Source organism: Apteryx mantelli, chromosome 3 (assembly GCF_036417845.1).
Source record: "Apteryx mantelli isolate bAptMan1 chromosome 3, bAptMan1.hap1, whole genome shotgun sequence".
Taxonomy (NCBI): domain Eukaryota; kingdom Metazoa; phylum Chordata; class Aves; order Apterygiformes; family Apterygidae; genus Apteryx; species Apteryx mantelli.
The window spans coordinates 2319293-2346710 of record NC_089980.1 but is presented as its reverse complement, the minus strand read 5'-3'; the positions used below and the strand labels follow the sequence as shown (position 1 = coordinate 2346710).

Below are 27418 nucleotides of genomic sequence, written 5' to 3'. Positions count from 1 at the left end.
GACGAGGGAACTAATTAGTGCTTGGCGAAGCCTCTGGTCGCGTGTTGTTCAAGTGCTAAAGCTTTTGACAGCACGGTTCTTTCCAGGGCAGAAAGGATACTTTCTCCATTTCAAAGGGTTCAGCTAATTAATTTCAGAGATCGTTAGCTAATTTTCAGTTGAGAAAAGGCCTCTCCTTACTTTTGAATGCAACGTAAGCATGGGAGACTAAGACCTACGAGTTCTAAAATCTTGGTGGAAGCACTTAGCTGGGAACAGTCAATTAAAATCTCCTGTTTTACACATAAAAGGGATTTTTTTTGCTTACTGACTCAATTTTGAGTGCGAAGTATATTTTGATTAAAATATGCAAATAAAACTAACCTAAAAAAGTGAATTTCTATTTCTGTGAGTATTTAATTGAATTCTGATTTGCATCAAAATAGAATTTGATGCTAAAACTAGCCATCCAATAAAAAAAAAGAAATTCATCCTTTTTCTTGTCCTTTTGAAGATGATAGATATAAAATAGGAAATCTGAATAAATGAATTAAGGTGAATTTTATATAACTACATACATCCGAAGTTTATGCTTCTGTGTAAGTAAAGGTTGTATCAAAGTTAATATAGATTATATAATTAGTGTATACTGATATATTTTGGTTATTTAGAATTACCAGGCAAGATTTCAGTCCTTTCAGCTAAGGTTTTCCAGGGTGCTCATCTGAACTAGACTCCCATGACGGATGTGTTTCCTCTTATGACTATTTATACCTCTGGAGTTATTTTAAAACTTTGTAATTAATGTAGGTTGCTTTTATTACTGTATATTTTGTTGTTCAGGAGTCAGTATCTTGATACGGCATTTGGATTTGAATCTAGAGAAGTCCAAGCTAAAAGTTGTGTATTATTCTTGTTTGCTTTTCACCTTAGACTATTTCCACTGCCCCCGGAACACTTTTGTGAAGGCGGCGTTTGCAAGAGGCCTTAATTGTATTCAGAAAAATAAGTACATGAAGTTGCATGTCTGCAACTTGAGTGTATTTTTGTGCTTGTGTGGTGACTTTCAGGTTTATGCTCCCGGACTTTTGTATTTTGGATATTCCACTCTTTTTACGCCTCCAGCCCAAGTAATATTGAGCGTGATTCAAGTAACGGGGCTCGCATATATTGCTTGTAAGCATGTAAATGCCATGCAAAACAAGCAAACAAAAAAGGATAGCCTGTCAAAATGGGCCACTCGGGTCACTGGTTTCAGTAGTCCATGGTGTTTGGTGCCTGGGCCTTGTTCCCAGGGCAGGAATACAGCTCGTTCCTGCAGGTGAGTGGAGCTGTCAGGAAAGGGCATCACGAGGATGCGTTTCTGGTCGGTGCCGTGTCGGTGGCCCCCGTCTTCCCGTGGCTCGTTGTGCCTGCGCAGTGGTTGGCGGTGAGGTGCTGGGTGGTGGCAGCTGCTGCAGCTTGCTCCCTTCCTGCTCCATCATCGTCACGGAAGTAAGGGCAGAACTTTGCCCCCTATCCTTCATGCTTTACCTTGGACAGCCCCTGTGCCTATATGTCTTTTACATTTTTCCGCATTAGTTATTAACTGAAACAGAGTTTTCACCCGTGTCTTGCATGGTGGATTACTTCTGGTGTTGTCAAAGTTATTTAACCTTCTCCCCTGCAGCCTGGTCCTCTCCCTTCAGCTGCAAGGGGATGGAGAAGTGTGCGACAGTGCAGCTGCTGAGGCGTGGAGGGAATCCTTGGAGCCTTGCTCCCTCTGCCAGCTGCTGCTTGACATGACCGTACACGCGAGGCTGGTGCGGTTGAAGGCTGCTAGTTGGTAGGATTTACAGAAGTGCAGATGCTCTTGCAGTGGAGGGTCAGCCAGGAACTTGCTTTAACCGCGCTGGCTGTGGGCAGCCTTTGGCAGCACTGCAGCAAGGTCCGCGCTCCTCTCTTTGCAGCTTTAGCAAGACGCACTTTATCTCCTCGCCCTTGGGTCTGGGCAGGAAGCAACCGGGAGGAATGTCGCTCGCCACTGAGGAACAGCGGGGTGAACGGTGGGAGAATCATGCGTCTGGCTGCAAAGCCGAGCCGTGCAAACCTCTCCGCCCTGGCGCAGAGACGGCAGCACGGCTTGTTAAGCTGCATCTGCTGGGGAGAAGCTGAGCGTCCTACCAGCAGGGGCAAAGAAGGGACCTCTGCCTCTCCCTCCCTCGTTGGGTAGCGTGATCCTAGTGTGTGAGCATCCTCAAAACAGAGACCAATCCCAGCAAACAAACAGAGCAAGGTGCTATGGGCACCTCCAAGTACAAGTTAGACCATATCGTCTTTCCAAGATTAATCTGGTCTCTTGCTGATGTTGTCCCTAACCCTCCTGACTGTGCACAAACCCCCTCTTCCTGGCTAGTCTCTTCATCTGGGATGAGATGCTGAAACTGGGTGGCTGTTTCATTTGGGCTGATAAGCAGCTTTCTCCATAGCATGGGTGCAGACTCAATCCCTCCAAGGTCCTTCAGGTCCTTCCTCCAACTCATTTCATGCCCTCACAAGGACAGGTCAGTTCTTCCACTGTTTCCAGTGGAGGTGATAGTCCTGGAGCAGCTTAGTTTAAGGGCAGTGCGGTGAACCCATGGAGCAGCACTGGTCATCCTAGTGGGATGCAACTTCCCCAAGTTAGCAGTCCCAAAGAAAGACATCCTCTCCCCAGGCCAGTGTCTGTCCATGCGGGAGGTCTGGCGGGGTTAGAGAGCAGATAAACTACGTTATCCCAAGCCCTACAAAAGAGGCGGGAAGAAAGGTGAGAAGTTTAGGTTACAAGGTCAGAGCAAGAGATACAGACAGGGTTTGACAGACTGAAAGAAAAATTCACATAGAGCTGGTGCACGGGGAAGGACGGGAACATTTGCTTTGCATGGACGTGATTGAGGCGTACGTTGCAGCCCCGTAGGTATGAGGGAGAAGATCATCCTGAGTTACAGGCTTCAACCTGTTCTCTGTCCTTTTTACTGTGAGCCAAGCGTAACCAGGACGTAGCAGTGTTGTTGATCTCAGCCGTTATCTTTGTTTACTTCCCACGTGCTTTTGGGTTTCCTTAAATCTAAGGAGACTTGCATGAATCACGTATTTTCGTTAATCCGCTGTGAATAGTGTGGAAATCCCTAGGAGGGTATAAATCTTTAGGAGGGCCCGGTGTAGCCGCGCCTCCGCGTTTAAGCAGGGCATCCATGCAGATCCGTTTGGTGTTTGGTTTTGCGTGACCTGGTCACTTTGTCTTTTACCGGGAGCTGCCCTGCAGAAAGCAGGAGAGGAGGTAAATCGTTGCGTGAGATGCAGCCCCATCCCACCGGGGCCTTTGACAGCTCCTTATTGGAACTGATCCTCTCCCTGGTGTCGTTTTGGGCGTGTTCGATTTGCAAATTTGGCCACCTTAAAGCACTAGCAGAGAAGAGGAACGCCGTGACTTAGGTGGGTGCCCAAACTTTTACCAACTCGAGCCGATTTCACGGTAAGAAGCAGTGCCTGGCCCCATAGCAGGTACCGGTACCAGGGAATTAGAAATAGCCTTACCTCGTCACGCCTGCAGCCAGCGTCGGTGTATAACCCTCCTTTTGCCCCGGGTGTTTTGGGTTGGGCGTTCTGCGTGGTGCAACACCGGGTTTTGCTGAGACCGGGCCTGAAAGGGGAACCTCCAAATCCTATTCGGGCAGTTTTCGGAGCCCCGGTACAACTTCCGTAATAGCACTTCCCCGCCGCACAAGCGCGTTCCCGCGTCCTCGGCGTCGCGGGGAGGCGTCTCGGCGGTTGCTAATGACCCTCGGGGAGGATCATCTGCTCTGCGGTCGCGGCGCCTTGCGAGGCTCGAAGGCTTGCCTGGGTGCACCAGTTCTCCTCGGACCATGCAGGGAAAGAGCGAGCAAGCGCCCCCCCCTCCCACGCGCACCCGGTTACTTCCCCTTCCACCCCATCCGGAGATGCTGCAAGATGCTGACCAAAGCTAGAAAAAAAATAAGTTTTTTTTTTTCCTTTCCTTTTTTACCCAGCACTCCCGTGCTTGTGAAGCCTCTACCACGCTTGCTCCGGCTGCGGCATCTGGCCTAACGAAGGTGGTAGGTGCTGCTGACGCCGCTGCCTGCCTGCCAAATCCCCGAGGGCCGCGGGGCAGACTCGCGGCACGATCGAGCCCTCTCCTGCCCCTAGGAAAAAAAACAACCTCGGACGCCGGCATCAGGAGCGCGGGTCCCCGAGCGGCTGTGGCGCGGTGGTTTCTCCTGACGGGGAAGGAGGGATCGCAGGACGTGCCCGCGGCGGGACTTGAGCCAGGGCACGCGTGGGCGATGGGGAAGCTTCGCGTAACAACAGCAACTCTTGGACTACCCAGTTTCTTTAGATTTTTAATACCCAACAGGTATCTGTAGCCTCCAGGGGTTGTTCTTTATTACTGAATTTAGCAATAACTTTATTAACTGTCCTGCCCCTAAATGTATCTTGACCTTAAATTAGTGTGCCAAGTTCACACTTAGGCTGGCTTTTGCCTCTGTTCCTTACACAGGAGTCGATCCAGAACCAAAGGAAGTAGGAGCACAAATATATAATTCCTTTTTCTGATCAGATTTGTAGTTCTAACATGTGCGGTAAAGCCCTTTCTGGGCAAAACTGTCAGTATGCTGAGGACTTTTCTTAGAGCACGGACCATGCAAGTTACTACCTCTGTGGATGATTTCTTAGGAAGCTGTGCCTTACGGAGGGTTATCTGTGGTTCGTTTTCTTCTCTTTCCTCTGCCTTTTCTTTTTTTGTTTTTCTTTTTCCCCCCCCCGGCGAGATTTCTGACCACACATGAGCGGAGGAGGCCAAAGATGGATAAGCAGCTGAGAAGCTGGCAGGGCTGGTGGAGCAGCGATGGTAGTCAGGCTCGGGATGAGCTGCAGGGAGGTTATTTTGAGCAGGCTTCCTTTGTGAGAAAAATCCCTGCGGGCGGAGAGAAAAGAAAATCATGTTTGGTGCTGCGATGGCCAATAAGTAGTTCAGCGCTCCGTTGCCGGAATACTGAGCAGGTTTGCTGGCAGGCAGGACAGAGGGAGGTTTCTGTGCGTCGCAGCTTTTGCAGTCTCGCTGGGAATAAAAATATCTGAATTGCACGAACGTTAGTCTCTGAAGATAAAGCTCTCCAAATGCAAACGTAACAAGGAAATGGGATTAAGTGTTTAATCAGTTCATACATGCCTGTACACGCGTATCTGTTTGAGGTGACTGCTGAATTTCAGCAAGCTAAAGGAAGAATGCTAAGGCTTAGCTTAAAGCTAGCTGTCAAACTGAAGACAACTGAAGAAAAGAAATCATGCAGATATGAGAAATTTTGTCTATATTAATGATGGGAATTCTCAGTAGAAGAAGCAGCAGTCCAGGGTGCTGGCAGCACCACTAGCGTTGTGATAATTCTGTTTGCTGGATTGAGTGATTGCTCATGGGAGATTTGCATGTCTTTAATTTCTTTTTTCTTTCTTCCTCGCAGCTTAGTAAAGGACATGGATAATGTCTCTCCTGAGAAAAAGGATGTAAAAGGCTGCCCCCGGGACTCTGGCTACGACAGCCTGTCCAACAAGCTAAGCGTATTGGACAAGCTTCTCCATACTCACCCTGTGTGGCTGCAGCTTGGTCTGAACGATGCTGAAGCCGTGGAGATCCTGCAGACCCAGCCGCCCGGGGTAAGAAGTCACATTCCCGATCGCTCGATGCAGCTATTGTTGGAAAAACTATTTCTTGTGTGCTTTCTCTAATCCAAGTGAAGACTAGTTTGGGGTCTGCTGGAGCTAAGAGCTGGACTGCTGCCGTTGGAGCTCCAGAGCAGGACCTTGCTAAGCAGGACTGTAACAGATATATTTCCCTCATATGGAGAGAGAATTGCTAAATAGGAAATTTGACCACATTTTCTCCTCCACCAGTGCCTGCATTGAAGATGCTAAGATGGAAACCAGGCGCTATCTGCTCAGATAAGGCTGGTGGCTGTTTCTGCACCCTCCTGCCTGCCTCCCTCCTGGCGCAGGAGAGTTGTGGGAATAAGCTGCTGGGATGCAGGAGCTCTTTCCCATCCGGCTTCCCCAGGCTCCGCGGCCTGAGCCGGGGCTGGGATTTGCTGTGGGTTAGACTGGAGAGGTCACAGATGGGCATGATGGACTCAGTGTCACGTGCCTGTGTTATATGAAGACGAGATGTTTTTCTAAATGTTTTGGTGCTGTTTTGCACCAAGTTGTTGAGTGAGTAAAATTCTGAGATGTTTCATATAGAAAATCCGAGATTTTGAGGTTGTTACGTTTCCTTTCATCTTTAATATCTCTGTCTTTTTAAGGCATCTTCAATGAAGCTAAAACCTTATCCTTTTGCCTTCTCCACCACAGATATTTCTGGTTAGGAAATCAGCAAGACTGCAGAAAAAGGTCATATCTCTGCGTCTGCCCGGTGAATGTGGGTCCTGCCTGAAAGAATTTGCAATAAAAGAAAGCACATACAGTAAGTTATGAATTACAGACTTTTCAGATAGCGGTCACCGTGTACGAGCCAGGTGCTTTGCACTGGTGAAACCTGCAGCAGAAAATCATCCACAGTCATGGAAACACAAACGGCCTACAGTGATCTCTGCTGAGGGCATGAAGGCAAATCTATTTGTTTAGGCAAATCTAAGAGCGGGTCAGGTATGTCCCGGAGAAGGAAGATATGCAGAAACACCTAAGCCTGTGTGGGGGACACGGGAGTATTTTCAGGTTTTTGTACCTTGCTGAATTGGAGATGCATTGCGTCGTATGGGTAGATATCCACTTCTGGAGGAATTAGCAAATAGCAGAGTTCCTGCAGTTTTTGAAACAACACTGCGCTCATCTCTTCAGAGAGAGGAGGGGAGAAATACTTTTGATATGAAGGAATGAGAAAAGGAGGCTGCAGCTGGTGAGCGTATGTGGTGCAGAAACCGCAAATGAAGAAAGGGGCTTATTTTAACAAGATGGTGAAAACTGGAGATAAAATTAGCAACAGCTTCAGTTAAATGACCCTGAGGTGGAGGCTCTGTAGTTAAACTCTATCATTCTATTACTGACCTGAGTTAACTTCAGTTATTTTCTCCTTTTTATCTCTCCCTTCCCTCCCCACCAACAGAAAGTTAATTCTGTGTGTCTGATTTTGGTTTTGGTTAGAAACAAGGCAGATAAAGAAGTTGCTAGCTTTCTCTTCTAATATTTAATCTGTGTGGTCTCAGGCTGTGTCCTCAGGCTTGTTACACTAACGAATTCCCTCTCTCCCCTTTAGAAAATAAAATAATTAATATTACGTTGTCTTTCATGCATAAAATTTTACCACAAGGGGGAAGTATCTACTGGTGTTTTTACCCACCAGTCATGGTTGAGGTTTTCATTGTAATCTGGGATCTGGACACGCATCTTCTCTTAAACTCCCCCGCAAGATCAGCCACCCGTACACCATGTGCATTATTAGTGTGCCCTTTTGAAGAAATTCCCTTTTTGTGGGCACGCAAATGACCAGCTTGGCCTGTCCTTCGGCGACAGTACGCGAACAGGCAGTGAAGATCCACCTGAGGGCTCTGGCTGCTCTCACTCGGAGGTGGTCAGAAGCAAGGAGACCTCACTTTCCCCCCCTTTGCAGAAGTGGTCTCAGGCTGTGCAGAATAGGCGTCGGTGTATTTTAGGAATCTGACCGGCACAACTGTTGTATTTCATAAATGCCTTCCCTTCTCTTATTCTGGTCTCGGTCGTGCAGTGAAAGACCTAGGTGGTGTTCATCTGGGAATTTCCCCTGCTCGATTCCTTGAGCTGCTGGGTGAGATTTGTCGCTGGCATCAGAGCGAGCTTAATGTCAGCGAAGTGGCAACCACTTATGTATCATTATTACTGTGAACAAGCATTTATAACAGTAAGGAGGAATGATTTGGAGAAAAAAACATTGTTCATGCCTTTTTTTAATTGCAGAGTAACATTTTGGGGGGGGAATCTCTAGAAGAGTTTTGATATAATTTTACAAGGGAAAAAAAAAGACGAGTTGAAACTCAGCACAAGGCAATGCTGTGAAGCAGAGTTGTCTGGGTTTTCTCAAAGGCGACAAGCGAAGGAAAATTCATCCTTTGCCTTTATGTGCTAGCACAGCTGGGGAGCAGACAAATGAGTAGGAAGGACTGCAAGAGGCGGAAATAAAGATTAAAATTAGCTTTATTAGTACACTAGGTAAAACAAAGCCTCAATGGTTGGTTCGTCTGATAGTAAAAAGTCGTGCATTTCTAATCCCATTTGACCTGTTTCCCAAGAATGAGAACATATTTTTGGAATGCAAAAACAAACCCACCACCAAGACTCTCAGGACGGTCTTTACAACGCCGTTAGCGTAGACACGTGCTCCTCCGCACGGTCGTGTCTGATTAACCAAACGGTGGCTAGTTTGGTGCAAACATGTTGTTAATTTTCTGGGGGAAAAAAAGGGTTTTTTATTAAGCTTTTCTACGAAACAGTGGATATAGATGTGTGATTCTTTCCCTCTTGTGACTTTCTTCACAGCTTTTTCCTTGGAGGGGTCTGGAATAAGTTTTGCTGATTTATTCAGGCTCATTGCTTTCTACTGTATTAGCAGGTAAGATGGTGTGATGTTCTGGGTTTCATTTGCTGGACTATCCTGAAAAAAGAAAGAGTCTCAAGGACTTTCCTGGCTCAGCATGATAAAAATATTACTGATCTATAAATATTCCTGGGCGGTCATAGCAGGTAATGGGCTAAATAACAGATGAGAACTGGAAGTAAGGATCTGTTGTATTTGCTGCTGAACATTGAAAGGGTGGTTTTATGTTGTCCACCCAATTGTGAGGTGTTGCCAAGTATAACTTGACTTCAGCTGATATCTTTCAATGCTTTCTCAACTGCTCTATAACTCCTTTAGCAAGCACCATAAACTATCAGCCATCTTGCAATGGCCGTTTCTTGGAGTTGCTAGTAAAACACATTTTTGGAGCATACGGCATAAAGGTCCGATCGCACTGGAGACCGTGACAACTGAGAGGTTCCGTAAATTGCAAACAACAAAAATGGTTTCATCGGCTTTCCAATTTACAAGTGCCTGGCTTGTTTTTCAGAGAAAAAAATGCCTGATGTTTTGTCTTTTAAGTTGGTTTTAATTTGAGTTTAGTTCCCTAGTGACAAATCCCAGACAGATGCTCACGTCCTACGTTTATCCACAGGTGGGACACAGCCAAGCTGCACGCCTAGGTGCATTTTCTGAGGGATGGGGACAGGCATTTTGAAGGTCTCCGGCCTTTCGCTGCAGCACGGTTGCCAGTTAGAGCTGACAGTGGTGATTTCTGGCGTGGGAAATGCTTGCTGGCCGAGGATGCACTTGGGTCGTGGGGCTTCTTGCTGTTTTTGTGGTGGAGAAGCAGCTAGAAGCCCTTGGCTACAGGCCTCCGCTGCGCCAAGCTGTACGTGCGTGTGATGAAAGAAGCATTTATATCGCAGAAGTAGCTGGTCAGCACTCGGAGGGGAAACGAGCTGAACTGCATTTAAAAGCAGTCTAGTGATGAGACGGTCTTTATCTTGTCACCCTTTCTGTTCTCGCTGGCCCTGGCCAAGCTCTGGTAACTCTCCGTCAGGGCATACAGGGAGCTTGCAGCAAATGTAAAGTTATTTGCAATAGTTTATCCCTTTTTGACCGCGGGCGCAAAGTTGCTTCGGATTTGCCTGGGCTGAAAGTAAGCCCGCAAACGTGCCGCAGTCTGTTGCCTTGCTCCCGTGTCTCAGCCCTGAGAGTCCCTCGCGTGCAGTAGCTTTAATTTTATGCACGGTATTTCGGTCAGCGCAGTGTGAATTTAAAACGTGCGTCCTGATGCAGCGCGGCCCCCGTTGAGGTGCGTAAGAGCGCGCGCGAGACTTCACCCGTGTGTTGTCCTTGTTGCTCTCCTCGTTGCCCTTTGAGGAAGGGAAGGCAAGTGAGAGCAGAGCGGCGATCCCAGCTTAGACACGGCCATAAAGATTTCCCAGCGTTCATCCTGCTCGCTCTTAAATACAACTTCAGCTGCAAACCCGTCCAGAGATAAATCAGTAAATAAAGCTCGCCTTTGGTTTGTGGCGTGCTCTTGGAAGCTGACGCTTGCTTCCCCGTTCAGTGTAGAAGCATCTCAAGCGTTTCTGTTTGCCCAGTGTTTCTTAAGTGGCAGCAGCTACCTGGCTTCCTTGTCCTCCTTGCCAGTGGCGTGGGACCGCTGGGGATGCAGAAGGTGCAGGCTGCTTGGGGACACAGGCGGGCAGTGGTCGTGACGGAGGGTGTCCCGTTGGGTGCGTCACAGCGAAGCCGGAAGGGTTTCCTACATCCAGAGGGAATTTCTTGCTGTAGGTACCACATCGGTGTGTATGAGGAGTCAAGGGTTACCTCTCTTTGTGTTTAGCTGGAAGGTGTTCTGCGCTGGTATAAATTGGACTGGATTTTACGTGGTACGTTGCTGAAAATGTCTTTTCACATACTTTCTAGTTAGCGTGTCAGCCTCGTGCCTATGGTAGATTGGAATTTGCTTGATTTTTCATCAAGTTAACATGCAACTTGGTGATATCTCAGCATTTAAAAACCATGTCTGCCTGCTGCAATAGATGGTTGGCTTGTCTGCAGCTTTAAAAAAAATGATCCTGACGCCGGTTGTACGTAGGATTTCTGTGCTCCGTTTCCTCTGATTTACTCTAATTACGTAGGTACTTCTGTTACAGATTTTACAGCTTAGCATGCGCTATTGCTTGAGGATGTATTGGTACCAACTGGGTGGGCGAGAGGTATGCTATCTGCTGATGGTAGTACTTGTGTAAATGTAAGTAAAGCTAAGTAGTTTTGCCTCTTAAAATCTCTGTCCAAAAGCTTTTTACACTAGCTTTGGCTTACGTTATGCACATTCATGCATCTGCCTTTGTAAACATCCATTGACCTTCTAGTATTCATATAGTTCTGGTATAGAAATCAGATATGAGGATAAATTATGAAGACTTTCTTAAATGAAATGTGTTTTCAGCCGAGGACAGAGTATCACAGAACGGTTGAGGTTGGAAGGGACTTGTAAAGATCCTCTAGTCCGACCCCCCTGCTCAAGCAGGGTCACCTGGAGCAGGCTGCCCAGCACCCTGTCCAGATGGCTTTGGAATATCTCCAAGGGTGGAGACCCCACAGCCTCTCTGGGCAGCCTGTTCCAGTGCACCAATACATCCCAGGTTAGAAATTTTTTTAAACTAGCCACCCAAATACTCATTTATTTTTATTCGGAGAACTAGGTGTTCAATTTTGAGAGCACTCAACAGTGTATTTGGAAAATACGAAGCTTAGTTAAAGGGTTAAGGGCAGATAAAGCTTTTGCATCACGCTGGCTTGCTCTTAAAAGACCAGGTGTTAAAGCCTCTGCTATAATGGGAGGAAAATAAGGTGGGGCTGTAGAAGGGAGCCCAAAGAAAGTCCTGGGGACCTGACTCTCATTTGCACTTCACACCGCTTCCCAATGTAAAGGAGCCTTGGGGTTGGGACCGCTACATGTCTACACTGCATGCTGTATGTTTAAGGCTCTTGCTACCTGCCATAGCTCAAAAAGAGAGTAAGAATCTGAGCTCGACTACTGCCTGTGTTTGAAACAAATACTTCTAAAACTGTGGATGTTGTTGTGAAAATCATTATTGTTTTTCTGTTCTACAAACAGGGATGTCCTGCCGTTCACCCTGAAGTTGCCTCATGCTATTGCAGCAGCAAAGACAGAAGCTGAACTTGAAGAGATTGCTCAGCTCGGACTGAGTAAGTAGCTATCTGCATAGCTCTCATTCCCTATAACTTTGCTATAAGCTTGACGAAACAGTCTGTATTGGTAAATAGTTCGTTTTGGTCAGCGATGATCCAGATAGCATTTGGAAAAGCAGCTTCTCCTATTGGGAAGGCCAAAGCCTTGTACTCGCCAAATGGAGACCTTGGCGTTCTTCCATCCTTATGTGCCTTGTGTGATATTCTTGACTCTGTTAGTGTTGTTTCCTTCCTTCCTTCCTTCCTTCCCTCCCTCTCCTCGCTATGCAGCCCCTGGGCTGACGCAAAGCAAGTCTTGCAATCGCCAGGCAGAGGTTTGAGTTAGCTTGTCCTCCACGCTGGAATATTGGCTGTGGTCTCATGCTGCAGCCTTTAGCTGGATAATTTGCTGTGGTTGTCAGTAGGGTGTAGGAACTGTAGTTCACTGTTATCAAAACTGTCTATTCAGACTGACGTGTGATTATTTACCTTGGAAAGGCAATTTTGGCATCAGTGGCTTAGTGCGGTAGCGTATTAGTACAAGGAGGGGTGTGTGCATAGCATCTGTAGAACGTGCCCGTGCACTTTGGTTTGGTGAGGGTTTTTAAATCAAGAAAAGAAAATGCTAAGAGCTGTCTTTGAAAGATGCACAGCTTGACTGCTACAACCAAATACAGCTTCATTGCAACATGCCCTTTGAGCTTGCAGCAGATGCAAAGCCTGGCAGGATTTGAAACGTGGGCTTGACCCAGATGAAGTGTTGAGCAACTCCTGCAAAGTGCTGAATGGCCTTATTTCCTTTTGGAGGAGGAGAGGGCTGACTGAGGGCAGTCTTTGTCCCAGTAGATTTTTGAATCATCTTCAGTTTAGAAGCGGGTCTTCATTAAATCAGGGTCGTAACACAAGGCTCTCCAGAGATGTTGGCTGTTGGATTTTGCAGCAAAGTCGTACACAATGAAGTATTGTATTGCTTTGCGTTTTGTTTTGCTGCACTTGCTCTGACAATCAGGAATTCACTTTAAAGAGGAGACAGATGTCTTCTGTGCTGCTAATCCGCAAGGTTAGGTAATTAAATGAAAGTATGGATTTTCATGGGAACGCAGGCAAATTGGGAGGCGGTGTAATGAAGACAGTCCCCCCTAGAAACCTAGAGGCCCTGAAGTAGCATTTAGACAAGTGTCTCCATAGAAGCTAATAATGGTGGTGTTGAGCAAGCTCTCCAGAGTAATCATGCTGTCTTTTGTCCTCCGTACCGGAGAGCACCGTGGCTTACATGCCGCAGGCTTAGTCCTGTTCTTGAACCATCTCTGCTGTGTTTGCAGCTTGTGTTTTACTTCTTTGTTTTAAGCTAATGCACTTGAAAGCTGGAAGGAGACTGGTGGCTGATCGGTGCATAACTTCACGGTTGGTGTATTTGCGGTCAGTGGCCTGCTGTATGCCAGACTAAGACCACAGTTTCTGTGGGCAAAAAACGGGCAACAAAGCTGAGAATTTAGCGGAGTTCTAGGTGACTCCGTACAAAAGAGCACACCGGAAAGCCAGGCCCGCAATGCTGTTGACCCAAGAGATGCCTAAAACCGCTCCGAGGGGCCTTCCAATTAAGTGTGAGCTTTCCTTAAGCAGCAGACAGGCACAAAACGGCCTGATCTGAATGCTAAGGACCATAGCTCCTGCCAGAGCTCTGTTATGCTCTAGGCTCAGAGGAAGCAATACGCAATGCGGGTCAACAGCATGTAGCCCAGCAAACCGCATCCGGAAGAACTGGTGGTAAAGGCTTCAAGGCTTTTGCCGACCCTTTTTTGGTCTCTCTTCTCACGTTTCGCCCGCTGTGGTGCTTATCTCATGCATGTTTGCAGCAGCCCACGCGCCAAGCGCGCTGACCAGCCCACTGCAGGATCTGCAAGCAGGGTGTGAAGTCACGGAGCAGGAAAAAACCGGCAGCATTGCATGGCCGTGCAACGTGCCTCTCCCTACAGACAGCCCCTGGTATACCCCCTACGTAATTCCCAGGTATATTCCTTGGGAGCAGCCTGTCACCTTGGGCCGTACTCTTGTTTTCTGCCCCGTGGGCAGGACGCAGCTGCCAGGCAGGGACCCCTGTTGTAGAGCTCAGTATGAGAAATTCATGCCGCGGGCTTCACAAGGCTCATTTTTTACCCAGCGGCCAAAAAGGGGAACTCTAGGAAAACTCTAGGGACTCTAGGAAAAGGGGCCACGTCAGGACTGGCAAATTTTACCGAAGCCTTCCTCTGGCGTTCCTCCCTTATTTCAGTCTGATTGCCGTCCCAGAGGGCCCGTCTGGTTTCGGCTGTCGGAGTCGCAGGAGCCGATGGGCTTTGCTGTTAACTCAGTTCGGTGCACGCACGCGGACGCTTTGCTGGGACAAGCCAGGAGGCTGCGGCGGAAATTTGCTGGTTTAGCACGGGGTTTCCGCGCCGTGCCGATGGGACGGCACGCTCAGTCCGTTTACGTGCTGCCGAGTGTCTGAAACCTCCGGCGGACCGTGCAAGCGTTACAAACGCGGGGCTGCGGGCCAGGGCTCTTAAAGAGGCACGAGCGTTGCATCGGTGTAGCTGAAGGTTGGTTGGGCACCCGGCACGGCAGAACGTGAGCCGAGCTTTCCTACCTAGTTTTATTTGTTCACTATAAGCAGAAACCAACCCCCGAAAAATTCTGCTTTTGATGGGTTGCCATAAGTGGCTGTCAGCTGATGTAAATCAGCCTGACTCTGTTGGCTTGAGTGGAGCGAGTTTATTAACACCAGCTGAGAATCGGAGTCTTCTTTCTCCCGACTGATGTGCTGGTGAGTAGTTTTTGTCCATTTTAGCCTCAGATCGGGAAGAATCGCTATGTCGCGATCTCTGCGCCTTTCTTTGCTTCTCGGTTTGTTTTTTAGCTTCGTTCTGTGGGCTGATTCGAAGCTACGCGTTGGCTGTGATATTTATAAATGAATAGGAGCAGCCCCGGGAGTGCGACGGGCAGTTATGTGTGACAGTGCTTTAAGCAGCTCACTAGGAATGCTATTCATCTCGCTTCCTTTTTCTCCCTTGAATTATAAAAGCTTGCCTAAATTTCTTAATGCTTCAAAGGGGTTACGTTGAGCCGAGTGGTCTGAACGCCCGTCTGCGTGCCGTTTGCCTTCTTACGTTAATACAATGATGACTTTCAGGTTTTTGGAGCTCGCCGGCTAACAGCAACCCCCCGAATCCTTCGCCTCCCCGCCGGCCTGCGCCCGCAGACAGCGCTCGCAAAGACGCGCGCCAGCTCTGCCTTATAAATGGCGTGCACGCTATACGGACCCGGACGCCCTCGGAGCTGGAGTGCAGCCAGACCAACGGAGCTCTGTGCTTCATTAATCCCCTCTTCTTAAAAGTGCACAGCCAGGACGTTAGCGGGAGCCTGAAAAGGCAGAGCCCGCGCGCTCAAGACGCGAATGGCACCGAGAGGCCTCGCTCCCCCCCGCCCAGACCGCCACCTCCTGCTATTAATAGCAGCCTGACGAGCCCGCAGCTTTCCCGGACTATAAAGCCGGCGAGCATGCCAGCGCCGGTCAGCCAGAAGCAGCAGCGAGACTCGGGCGCGCTGCGCAGCAAGCCGGCCCCCGTCCCGCCGCCCCGGCTGAAGAAGCAGGCCGTCTGCTCGGAGGCGGAGGGCAGCGGCAAGCCCGCGGCGGCGGCGGCGGCTGCAGCCCCTCGGCCCGGCGGCGGCAGCCCCTCGGCGCGCGCCTCCGAAGCGCCCGGCGCTGCAGGTGCCGCCCCGCCTGCGCAGGATCCGGCAGCCTCCAAGAAGAGCCCGGCGGCGGCGGCGGCGAACGGTGAGTCACCGGCGCAGTGGGATGGAGGCAGGCAGAGGCTGAGCGACATGAGCATTTCCACCTCCTCCTCCGACTCGCTGGACTTCGATCGGAGCATGCCCTTGTTCGGCTACGAGGGGGACACTAACAGCAGCCTGGAGGATTTTGAGGGGGAGAGCGACCAGGAGAGCATGGCCCCCCCTTTGAAGCCCAAGAAGAAAAGAAACAGCTCGTTTGTTCTCCCCAAGATTGTGAAATCTCAGCTCCGGAAAGTTAGTGGCGTTTTCAGTTCCTTCATGACCCCCGAAAAGAGGATGATCAAGAAAATCGCGGAGATGTCCCGGGACAAGCGCACTTACTTTGGCTGCTTAGTGCAGGACTATGTCAGCTTTCTGCAGGAAAACAAGGAGTGCCATGTCTCCAGCACCGACATGCTGCAAACGATCCGGCAGTTCATGACCCAGGTCAAGAACTACTTGTCCCAAAGCTCCGAACTCGACCCCCCGATTGAGTCCCTGATCCCCGAGGACCAAATAGGTAAGAAATACTGCCCTGTCGGCTGGGGGAAGCTGAAAACGGGAGCCGAGGCTAGACTGAAAGTCTTGGTGCCGCTTTGGAAGGGAGGGAGTTGGCTTTGCTAGCGGAGTTTAAGTCGTGGATTATTTGAGTTTTAAAACAATCAAAAAAAATAGAATAAAACTGCAGCAGCTCGGAAAAACTATGCTACAAAGAGTTGTTTATAAAAAGTTTTCCTTACAATTAATAGTGGTGAGCGCTGGATTTGATTTACCTGTGATTTTTTTTTTAACTGCTGTACTGTTAACCCCCTATTTGCTGGCACGCACCTATTTTTCTCTGAGTTGTGTTGAAATAGTTTTAGATGCTGCAATGCACCAATTTTAACCCTATGTTAAGTATGCGTTGGAGCCATAAAGCCAGAATTTATTAGAAGCCAGCAACAATTAAGAGCAGAGAAACGTTTCTTAGCAATTTCCTCTTGAAACAAATCTCATTCATCCAAACAAATTCTCATTCACTCCTAGCAAAGCTGCAGTGTCCCTACCCTGGAGGCTAAATAAAAGGATATGTAAGTTTAAAAAAAGGAAAAAGGAAAGAAAATGAAAAAGGAGAGAAGAGGATGCCAGTTTCTGCATTTCTATACCTCTCTGTTGCATGTCTCTGTTTATAAATGGTTGCCGCTGAACTCTATATTTGAATGCATGTTTTACCAACAGAGAGAGACTTGTGTATCCACAAAAGTGGAATCGTTGTTGCTGCATAAAATCTCTCTGTCCCGCTGTCTTGCCGAGCCTGAGCAGTATTTGTAAAAGAGCTTATAAGCCACATTGAGGAGGTAAACATCCCTCAGGGCAAAATACTTTCCTTGTGAGCTCACTTCAGTCCTCATTTGCTTGTTTTTCCTCCTATACCCCAGTGTCCCAACAGTTGGCCCGGTACAAAATTGGCAGATAGTTCTTTCCCTGGGAGTAGCTGGGGATTTTCTTTTGACGTTTTTGTCCGTCCTTGACCGAGGCGAAGGATTCTCTTGTAACCTCAACTTCGCTTGCACTGAGCCGAGCCAAAGCAGCAAGCGCCTCTAAAGCGAGCGCTACGCTACTGAGAGTTCCCTCAAAATCGAGACTCCCTCAAAGACGTGGAGTAGCCTCGCTACAATAATAAAGAACGTTACGTGGGTGTTGTGTGGAAGAGAAAGCAAACTGAACGGTGGCGTGGGTTCCCCCCACGGGCCCTCCGAGGCTGTCGGACAAAGAAATACAGGACTTCTGCGCTTGTAGTTTGGTCTGACTTGTGCTTTTCATCGCAAGGGTGCGGTTAAGTCCGACCGTGGGTCTCTAGGGACTGGCAAAACGATGTCTGCTTTTAAATGTCGCGGTAGCTCGGAGTAGCTTAAGTTACTAAGCTTTATAACTAAACTACACAGGTTTTCTTCAGCGACAGCAAGTCTGACTTTGATCGTGCAATTAAATCTAATTAATTAAAGCAGGGTAGTTCAAACAAAGAAAGAACTTGCTTTTGAGTCATCTGCTGCCTACTCCTGGAGCCTGCGAGCAGCCTCAGTGGATCAGGAGCATCGGATGGTGCTGATCTAAGCAGATAACTATGCGACAGCCAGATTTAATCATCCCTGTAGAGCAGAACTTCTTAGGCTAAAGCAAAAAGTCAGCCCTGCCTATCATCTTGGGGTTTTGCTTGGCTATTTCAGTGCAGCATTGCAGCCCAAACTTGAACTTTGTAAATGGTCGTTTATCCTTTTCTTTTTGGTCTGTGCAGTCGTGGTGCAGGTTCTTCCTCTCGATGCGGCGGCTGTAGCTTGCAGCCGCCCCTCGCGGCTGAGCCCCGCCGCCGGCGCAGGCGGCACGAGGAGGGAGCCCGTGAGGGTAAATCGTCGGCCGTCTCGGCTCCCCGGCCCTTTCTGCTCCTCCCGGAGGAGCTCGAGCCAACCCTGTCTCCCTCTCCGCCGCCCCGCAGGACAGTTGCCTGCTCAGGCGCCTCCAGGTTTCGCGTTATCCCGCTGTCTCCTGACTTTTAGTACGTGCCAGAGCAGCATCGCCCACGGCTTCTCGCAGCCCTTGGTGTCTGTTTAACGACCGGGGCGACTGCGTAGCTTGTCTTGCAGCGCTGCTTCCCTCGCTTCTCTGGCCAGCGAAAGACTTTGGCGGGAGATGTTTGAGGTTTCCCGGAGAAGCGCGTGCATCGGCCTTTCTCCTCGCTCCTGACGGGCGCCTCCGAAGCTCAGTGCTGCGGGCGGGCTGTCAGCCCCTTCCGAAACACCAGGATCCCCAGCGTTGGGAGGGAATTAAGGCTTAAGGTATGCTGCTCTTTATCATTTAAGAATGAATGCAAAATAAACTTGTAAAAGTTGTCCACGCCTGAATACCTGTCCGCAGGATAAAGACCTGGACCGAGTCAGTGGAGATCCGGACAGAGTCGGACAGTCTGCTGCTGCTCAAATTGCAAATGTTTAGGAGTTTTTGTTTGTATTTCCCCTTTTCCTGGCTGTGGGCAGAAAGGAGTCGAGCTGAGTGTCGTCATTTTGTCAGGTGATCACCGGACAGGCTCTATAGCATCCGACCAACTTCATCGCGATGCCCAAACCCGGGCCTAACCCAAGAAACGTCTGACTTGAATAATGTGGCTCTAAGGTATTAACCGATGGTGCCTGAACGTCCTCCCTATCATTTGCTTTGGTATTTCTAATGCACGCTGGATTTTGAAATAGTGGATTTTCAAACAGGCTTAGGCAGAATGGGGCCTGGAACGACTGCTTCCACCTTGCGTTTGGGGGGTCTTTTCTTACAACCTGTCGAACCGCTCGTCGAAGTCTTCGGTTTGCCGGACTCTGAAATCCCAGCTTCATCTTCCGTGGCGCTGCGAGCTGCTTCGTTGCTCTCCGCTTTGCGCTTTTGCCTTTGCGCTCTTCTTGCTGGAAGGCAATGTTTTGCTTCTGTCCCTTATTAAATTCCCTCGTTAGCTTTAGGCCTCTCCCCAGCTTACGAAGATAACTTTGAACCTGCTCTCCCCAGAACCGGCGATGTCTTTCTCCCGCCCCCGCCGTGATATCGTATGCGGGTTTTGTATGTGAACTGCCTTATTTCATCATCCAAAATTCTTAACGCAAATATTAAGTAGCCCAAAGCCCAGAGCTGACCCCCAGGGGACCTCTTCTGAAACGTCTGTGTGTTTGACAGTGAACCATTGATAGCTGGCCTCTCAGTGCAGTATTTCAACCAGCCGGGCACCCACCTTATGGTAATTACAGCTAGACAGTATTTCCCTTGTTTGCTTATAGGAAAGTTGCATGGAAGAGGGTTAAAGGCCTTTTAAAAAAGTCAAGACATGGCCCAGCTCCTACTCCACGCTTCTTTACTAAGCCAATTATCCTGTTAACGGAATGAGAATGGTATGTCGTTATTTACTCTCGAAAAACTCATATCGCCTGTTTTTTAGCGCTGTGATTTTTTTTTTTTTTTTTTTTCCAAGGGCCTTATACATCTGTTTTGGGTCCTGCTCCCCGCTGTTCCCCCTGGTATCTCTTCATGTTGAGTTGAGGCTGGGGGACCCGGTCTCCCCCGTGATCTTCCCTTCGCTGAAAGGGGGAGAGGGCAAGGAGGAAGCAAGTGGTGCAGGCCCTGAGCGGAGGCAGACGGCCTGGTTGCCCCTTTCCCCGTCATCCCTTCCGTTTGCTTTGTGACTTATTTGCGGCTCCTTCATTGCTACTTTTTCAAGAGAAGACGTGTTTCCCTCACAGCCATAGCATGAGTTTTAATTAACCCACAGGTGGTCTGATTAAAACAGAATAAAGCAAACAGAAATGTCTGTGATTCACTGGTGTGTGGTTTAGGTAGGTAAAATGAGGGGAAGTTTTATTATTCTAGAGACCTTTCTTGCCTGGTTGCTCTGCCGGTTTGCTTCTCCTGCCGCTGGTCCGCCGTCGCCTCTCCCCTCCCACCGCTGTCCTGCCTCTGCCTCCAGGGCTGTGCAGGTGAGCAGGGACCATGGGTCGTGGGAGGTCTCGTCTTCAAGCCTTGCTCCTTCTGCGGAGATGGCTTTGAGCCGTGGGCCGGGTGTGTGTGCGAACATCAACACCCACCAAGAATCGGCGACTTGGCCGTTCTGACCGAAGCTGCCTTAAAATAGACCCATGTTTTAACAGTGCCATTCTGCAAACACGCGGGATACTGGGGAAAATCCCAAACGAAGCAAACACGGCATGGTCAAGCGCCCCACGTTTGCATGCCCTGTTGAACCTGAGCGGCGTTGTGCTCTCAGCCCCCCCGAGCAATGCTGCTCGTGCCGGACCGCGCGGCTCCCGGGAAACGGCGAGGAGGAGCGTGCAGTTTCGGGCTGCGAAGAGGCTGCCTGAGGACGCTTGCTGGGGCTCGTGCGTTGTCCTCTCCAGGCGCAGACTTGTGCGGTTTGCAGCGAAACAAAACAGCGTGTCAGCACAGGATACAGATGTGTTTCCACAAGTCACAGCGAAACTAGCTGGCTGGCCTTTGCAATTCATTTATCAAGGCACTTCCAGTTCCCATTTTGAGGCCAGAGACTAATTATAAATATCACTGCAGGAAAGCTAACTGGGACTTCACTTAAAATAATAATCAGCTTAAAAAAATATATATCTGAAGCATGTATGTTTGCTTTTGAAATATTTAGCATCCGAGGGGAGGTTTGGAAACACTTTGCTTTTGCTGAAGTTAACAGGAGTTTTTGTTGCTGGCTTTGGTTTGATCTGAGAAATACAGGGAAATGTTAACTCAACAGATCAGTCCGCAGTTCGCCACTTGTAGACACTAATTTGCCCGGGAAACCCTCCCGTACTGCTTGGGGCTGCTAGAAATTAAAGAGCCAAAGCTGCTGCTGGCCGGGAATCGCTTTGCGGGGTCATATCCAGAAACGCTGTCTGTGAAAGGGGCAGCTCAGGAAAAAAGGTGCCTAGTTGGGTGATGTGATAACACTGAATATTGGGCTGAGACCCAGATCACAAGGGATGCTGTCCTTCCACGCTTCAAGAGTAATGTAGCTATTAATATGCTGCTAAAGCATGTTAATAGCAAAGTTTTTGTATGAATTAGGATAAATATGGGTATTGTTATTTACCATAAAAATGTCCAATCTTTCCGACGCTTGCCAAGTTCTTGGCCTCATCAGCTTGCTAGAATTTGCTGCCTTTTAATTGAGGGCAGAACTGCCTGGTTCTTAGGTCTGTTCCAAGAATTAAGAAGGAAGAAGAAAAGATTAAGGGAAAAAACCTGTGGACGCATTGCTGTGTCGTCTTACTATTGACTTTCTGCTTGCTGGTTAGTTCTGTGCAAAACTGCCGCAGTGAAGTGCCAGGTTCTCCCAGTCTACCATTACCAAGCCTAGCCAGCGTTAGCGTCTCTTTGGAACCACAGATATATGTCTTTTATTTAAGTTATATCCTATTAGCTGTAATGTAGTCACTGAAAGCACTGAAGGAGGCTCTACCAGATAGCCCATCCGATTCTTATTTACCCGATCGGGTTAACAATACGGAAACCATCAGGAACAGCCGTGAGTAACGATCCATGAGGAAGTTACTCGGATGCTTTTGCCTCTTCTGCTTAGCGGACCAAAGGCGGGCAGCTGCCGCGCGGCGCCCCGCGCAGAGCTTTGGCCATGCCTATGTGAGCTGCCTGCTCTCTTCCTCTGCGCGGCTTCGAGGCAGTTTAAGTTCCCTGAGAAACTGGGGAATGCGACCGAGTAAATGTGAAAGCGATTTCTAGGCGCTGCTCTAGGAGCCTGGGATGAATTGCAGATATTAAGCAACTCCTCCTCCCCATCTTGCAGAGCCGTAAAAACCTCTGTGATTCATCTGCACTGGAAGCTGTGGGAGTGGCGCTGACTGACTAAGGGTTGAGGGCAAAAGACTCGACGCTTCCATTTCCCACCTGCAGACAGCAAGGCCGGCACCAAGGAGAAGGTTGGGCTCGGTGGGAGGGTCTCCCGCAAAGCCTTCTGGCAGCTCTTCTCCGCTGAAGGAGCGCCGGGATGGTGCAGGCAGCGGTCGGGCCAGCTTCCAGCTGGAGCCTGCAGGGATCAGCCCCAGGAGCAGCCGAGTTTCCCCATCTCCCGTCCCAGGCCAGGGGCTCCCTCCCTCCTCATCCGACCAGAGGAATTTGAGGATCCGCACTGAATTCTTTCCTGAATTTACTGAGCCTCCTGCTACCAAGTATGGTGGCGACCCACGTTATTTCGATGAAGGGAGGCTGACACGAGCTGCCCGTGCGCAGGGCTCCGGGGGAAGCCGGCGGGAGTTAAAATTTCACGGGGATGCAGAGTCCTCTCTCCTCATGTGCTGTTTGCCAGCACTGGCTGTCTTTAAATCTGACTTAAACAAGAGCAGGCAGCTGGAATGCAAACAGCAGAGGTGTTCTGCTTACAAGTAAAGCCATTAAAGGGGTTTTGCTATTTAAAAAAAAAAAAAGGCAGGCAGTAAAAATAAATGAAATAAGCTAAATTGCCAATAAAAATATGGCATCAGTGAAGCCAGCAAGGAACTGTGTGTCCCATGTAGAAATTAGCTGGCTAGTCTACCCCCAGGTCAGAACTGTGGCTTTTCCTGGGTGGAAAAATATTTTTCCCCGCTGTCTTGAGAGTGACTTTGATGGCAGGGAGTTTTGGTTGCTGCGCAGAGGGGTGCTGCTGCTGCTTTCCCGACCAGGTTTGGCAGTGCTGTCCGTGCTGGCTGTGGCTCCGCTGAGTGCAGGAGATAAGGACCGGTCATCTGAAACGTTGCCGCTTGTTGTCTGATGGGTCGCTCTGATCCGCTGAGACGCTGGATCCACCCTGCACGCTGTATGTTTGTCCACCTAGGTCGCCGTGAACATCTGTCAGGCCGGCTGTGCCTTTCCCGGTGCCCTAGGGACATCTGGAAACTCGGAGCACAGGGGTGCACAGGGCTTGGGGTCACCACTAACAGCAGGAATGCCCGCTGCTACCTTGTGTAATCGTGTGGTCCAGCAGCACCACGCTCGCCGTCTCTCCTCTTTCCACTGCCGGTCCCTGCGCGCGCTTCGTGCATCTGCCTAGCTTTCCCTGTTGATGTGGTCCCTACTTTGAAAAGGGAGAATGTTTGTTTAAGAAAAACCTTCAGTAGAACAGGAATTAAAAAAAAAAAACACCCTAACTCGGTGGTTACTGTGCCACGTGCCCACAGTGGCCAAACAAAGAACCTCAGGTTTGATGACAAAGCTGTATATAAGCTTGCATGATGAAATCTGAAGCTGGACAAACACAGCTTGGTTTTCATTTATAGTCGAAAGCCCGTAATCTGTCCAAGTTCCATAAAGATTTTGGCAAAGTTGAGCCAAGTTTTAGGAGGCCTTGGTTGAGTTACAGTTTCTGATGGAAACTATGTGAAAAGGGCTGGTTTCCATGCCAAACCAGACAGAAATTATAGTTTTGACTGTTTTGCTTCAGGTTTGGAAGTTCAGGTCTAAAGCTCAAAGTAAAAGCAAAACACAGAGACTTCTGGCCAAAAAATAAAAATAAAAAAAGAGTTAACTGGAGCCACAATACTTTTTGACAGTCTGTAGCCTGTCTTTATGCTGTGGGGTTTTCTGCATTGTCCAGATTGTATTCCATCTGAACTGATGGCAGATTCTGCTCTGCCTTTTGTTTTCTTGTTAACAAACATCTGGAAACTCAGCTTGTGCAATAAATAGGCCGTGGTGAGTAGTTTTTGCTCTCCGAGGTCTCTTTTGGGAGTGGGTATATTAATCCTGGCTCTGCTCTAGAGGAGGAAGTCAGCTGGACCTGTGTTTGCCGTTGCAGATGTGGTGCTGGAGAAGGCCATGCACAAGTGCATCCTGAAGCCGCTGAAGGGCCACATTGAAGCGATGCTGAAAGAGTTTCACACTGCCGACGGTTCTTGGAAACAGCTAAAGGAAAACCTGCAGCTGGTGCGGCAGAGGAATCCTCAGGAACTGGGTGTGTTTGTTCCAACGCCAGACTTTGTGGACGTTGAAAAGATTAAAGTCAAGTTCATGTCCATGCAGAAAATGTATTCACCTGAAAAGAAAGTCATGCTGCTACTGAGAGTTTGCAAATTGATTTACACTGTTATGGAGAATAACTCAGGTATGGTGCTTTCTCTGATAAAAGCTTGCTGATATTCCTAACCTGGGGTTGTCTTTTGGTGCAGGAGATGAGGTCACTGGACTCTGCAGAGACAGATGCCTCTTTCTCCTTGAGCTCTTGTAGTGTTTCCTCTTAGCCCTTCTGAGAGGGAATCTGCCTCTCCACTTCTTTCCTGATGTGTCTCATGCTACTGGCAGCACATCTGCAAAGTGTGTGTGAGCACATCTGCAAAGTGGGTGTGAAGGTGAGGCAGAGCTGTGGAGCAGCTTCAAAAGGACAGCTTTACTTAGCTGTTGGCTTTTGAAACTGGCTGTCGGAAAGCCTGTTCTGTGAGTCTTGATTTGACACTGAGACGAAATGAGTATTATTCTGGAAGCTGTAGCAGAGGCGGTTAAATACACCCTATATTTCAGTATAGTAATTGAACAGTGTGTATGTAATGCCACAACCACAAGGGCTCTGTGTAACTGGGTGGAGAAAAACAGCCCCTGATCCAGTACTTCTGGCTTCCCCTGAATGTTCTCATTTGGACATTTTCTTTAGTGTTTTTGGAACAGAAGTAACAATATTGACTTCTACTCTGTAGCAAGTGTCAAAGAGTGACCTTGAAAGCTAGGTAGCAAAATGGAACTACAGAGTAATGAGAGCTGCTGAGCCATTGGTGACACACCATGAAAACACTGTGTTAGATGGCATGAAGTCATGCGTTGCCCAAAGTCCTATCAGACATTGCTGTAGTAGGTCATGAGCTAAGGTGAGCAGTGCAGGTGGTGGGAGATTTTTTTCCCCCCCCCCCCGTGGCAAATCTAAGCTGCTGCAGGTGGTTGGCAGATTGAGCACTGAATCTGCAGCTGAGCCTGGTGCTGATCAAGACACCTCCTTTCTTGTGGAATTTGAACGATTGTGGCTGAAGACCCTCAAGCACTTTTGCGAGAACCGGGTCCAAGCTCCTGCTCAGCTTTATTCTGTGCAAACTCCTCCTGCGTTTTGAAGTGGATATAGGAATCCTCGCCCCAGAGTGCTGTAGGCTCTTTCTTCTGTGCCATACTATCGCATTGAGTAAGGTGTTTCCAGTAAGCAGAAAAAAATACTAAGCAGGCACTGCCAGGCAATTACTGCCTTGAGGAGTTTGGGCTAGGCGCGGCAAATGCTCCTTGGGTTGTACTGTCACGTGAGGTTTGTAAAGCCTGGCACTGAGCTCGCAGCTCTTTGAGTATCTTTGTTTCATCTTGTGCTCTCAGCTAGGTAATAGTGTAATACCTGGAGGGTGTGCCTTAGCTGGCCTAACTTTAGATCAACCCTTCAATCATCTGGAGTTTCATCAAAGATTAAGATGGCTCTGCTCTTGGTGGTGGTAGGTGACCAGCACACCAGTTCTACAATGAACACAGATTGCCCAGATCCAGATTGTATTTTCTACAAAATACAGTCTGTATATACAATATTTTCCGTCTTGCAAATGGAAAGCTTAAATATAAGCAGTAGAAGCACAGCCAGGTGTAGCTACAGCATGGTCTGTGCATTAACTGTGTGCTGCTCTTGCTGATGCTGCTTCCGCAGCTGCTTGGAGACGATGTGGGCTTGTCAAGGAAAGGAGCTGAGTTTTCATGTCAAGTCTTACTGTTTTTGACAAAAGTCTAACAGGCCTTTGTATCCAGGCTTCTGTGCTGGGATTCAAACTCAGAAACTGGTATCTGGTTGGATCTTTCCAGAAAGCAGATGTCCTTGCATATATAAAGAAAATGTCTACTCATCTTCTCCTAGCTGGTGGTAGAAGTGCAGGTGGGATTCAGGTCAGACCTTCATGGCAGACTTCTGTGAAGTGACCAGTTGAGCCAGTGGCCACTGATGCCAACGTGGGCCCAGTCTTTAAATTCCCTTGCAAGCCTGCATTCATTATCAACATCCGATGTGTGCTTGCTGGAAGTACAGGATCAAGCTGGTGTTGGTCTCCTGTCCAGCGAGTGTTGGATGATGTTCTGTTTGCCACAAACGGAAGGGTGTAGAGCAATACAATTCTGCTGGTCTTTACTAACCAACCTACTACTCCTGCCTTTACTAGCAGCAAAATAACGCTGTGCTTTGAAACTCTGAACCTGGTAAAAAGGTGTGGTTTGTCTATCACTCTCTGTGTTCCCTTCACCCCAGGGAGGCTGTATGGAGCTGATGACTTCTTGCCTGTGTTGACATATGTACTAGCCCAGTGTGATATGCTAGAGCTGGATACTGAAATTGAATACATGATGGAATTGCTGGATCCATCTTTGCTGCACGGAGAAGGTAAATTTCCTTTTTTTTTCCCCCCTTCTTTTTTAATTAAAATTGAGTAAAGGACTAGGGAATGGAGATTTTCTTTGATAGTACAGTTGCTATGACCTTGTTTGATTGGAAATCTCTTCAAGGAGAGTATTAAAGTCAGTGATGTTAGTAACATAACAAGAGACTCTAATTATTTCTACCTTAGAGTATGAAAAACCCTGACTTTCCTGGTGGGATGTGCAGAGCGTAGACTTGGGTGCTCTGGGAATCTACTAGTGTATACTTCCTTATGAGGGAATGCCATTTTTTTTCAACCGAGAACGGAGAGGCATCATGACTTGGCAAGCAAACCCATATACCATGCAGATGCCGAATGTGTTTATCCTTCAGTGCCTGAAAATATCTTGAGTGTATTTATAGTGCCACAGCATTCAGTTAAGTGGTGTGACTGAAAATGGGGCGTAGGGTAGATACTTTGTAAAAGCTTCTGGGGGAATTTTCTGCCAGGGAAGTGCTTTTGAGAACGCCTCCCCCTTGACGCTCTTTGCTTCTTTCCAATATTTGCTTCTTGCAAAATATTTTATGAGCCCCAGGAATGAATTTCTTATGGCAGGCATGACTGAAAGCTGAAGCCCACTAGAGGCAGGGAAATCTGCCTCCCTCTCTCTGCTTTCATGGTGGTGTTTTTAGCACAGAGGTATCCTGCAAGACCTTGGTAGGCCCCAGAATCCACCACCTTGTGAGGAGGTTAAAAGGCTCTTGTGACCAAGCTCAGCTGTGAGTTTAAATATATATGTGTATATGTTTCCTGTCCCTGCTATCTTTAGACTTGGAATTGCTGTATCCTCTTGCAAGCCGGTATGTGTGAGAGAGGTGCGCCAGGATTCCTCCCCTTTGGCACTAGCCTGTTTGCTGCCTTTGCATACAGAGCATCCTCTAGTGCCTTGTTCAGGAATCTTAGTAGGGAAAATACTTGAGATGTGAAGCTGGAGATC

The 27418-nt window shown here is 48.5% G+C and overlaps 1 protein-coding gene across 5 annotated transcripts in view; it reads left to right on the top strand.

Moving 5' to 3' along the window:
- Window positions 1-27418, top strand: part of RIN2 (Ras and Rab interactor 2) — an 83713-nt gene that overhangs the window by 49562 nt on the left and 6733 nt on the right. For 3 of the 5 annotated variants that reach the window (XM_067292615.1, XM_067292620.1, XM_067292617.1), the window contains exons 5-11: window positions 5478-5670; window positions 6361-6472; window positions 8518-8590; window positions 11673-11764; window positions 14916-16076; window positions 23859-24164; window positions 26313-26444. In XM_067292615.1, coding sequence (XP_067148716.1) covers window positions 5478-5670; window positions 6361-6472; window positions 8518-8590; window positions 11673-11764; window positions 14916-16076; window positions 23859-24164; window positions 26313-26444 — 2069 coding nt within the window. Of the gene's footprint in view, window positions 1-4206; window positions 4373-5477; window positions 5671-6360; window positions 6473-8517; window positions 8591-11672; window positions 11765-14915; window positions 16077-23858; window positions 24165-26312; window positions 26445-27418 lie in introns of those variants that run through there. The other 2 variants (XM_067292616.1, XM_067292619.1) reach the window with 2 other exon arrangements.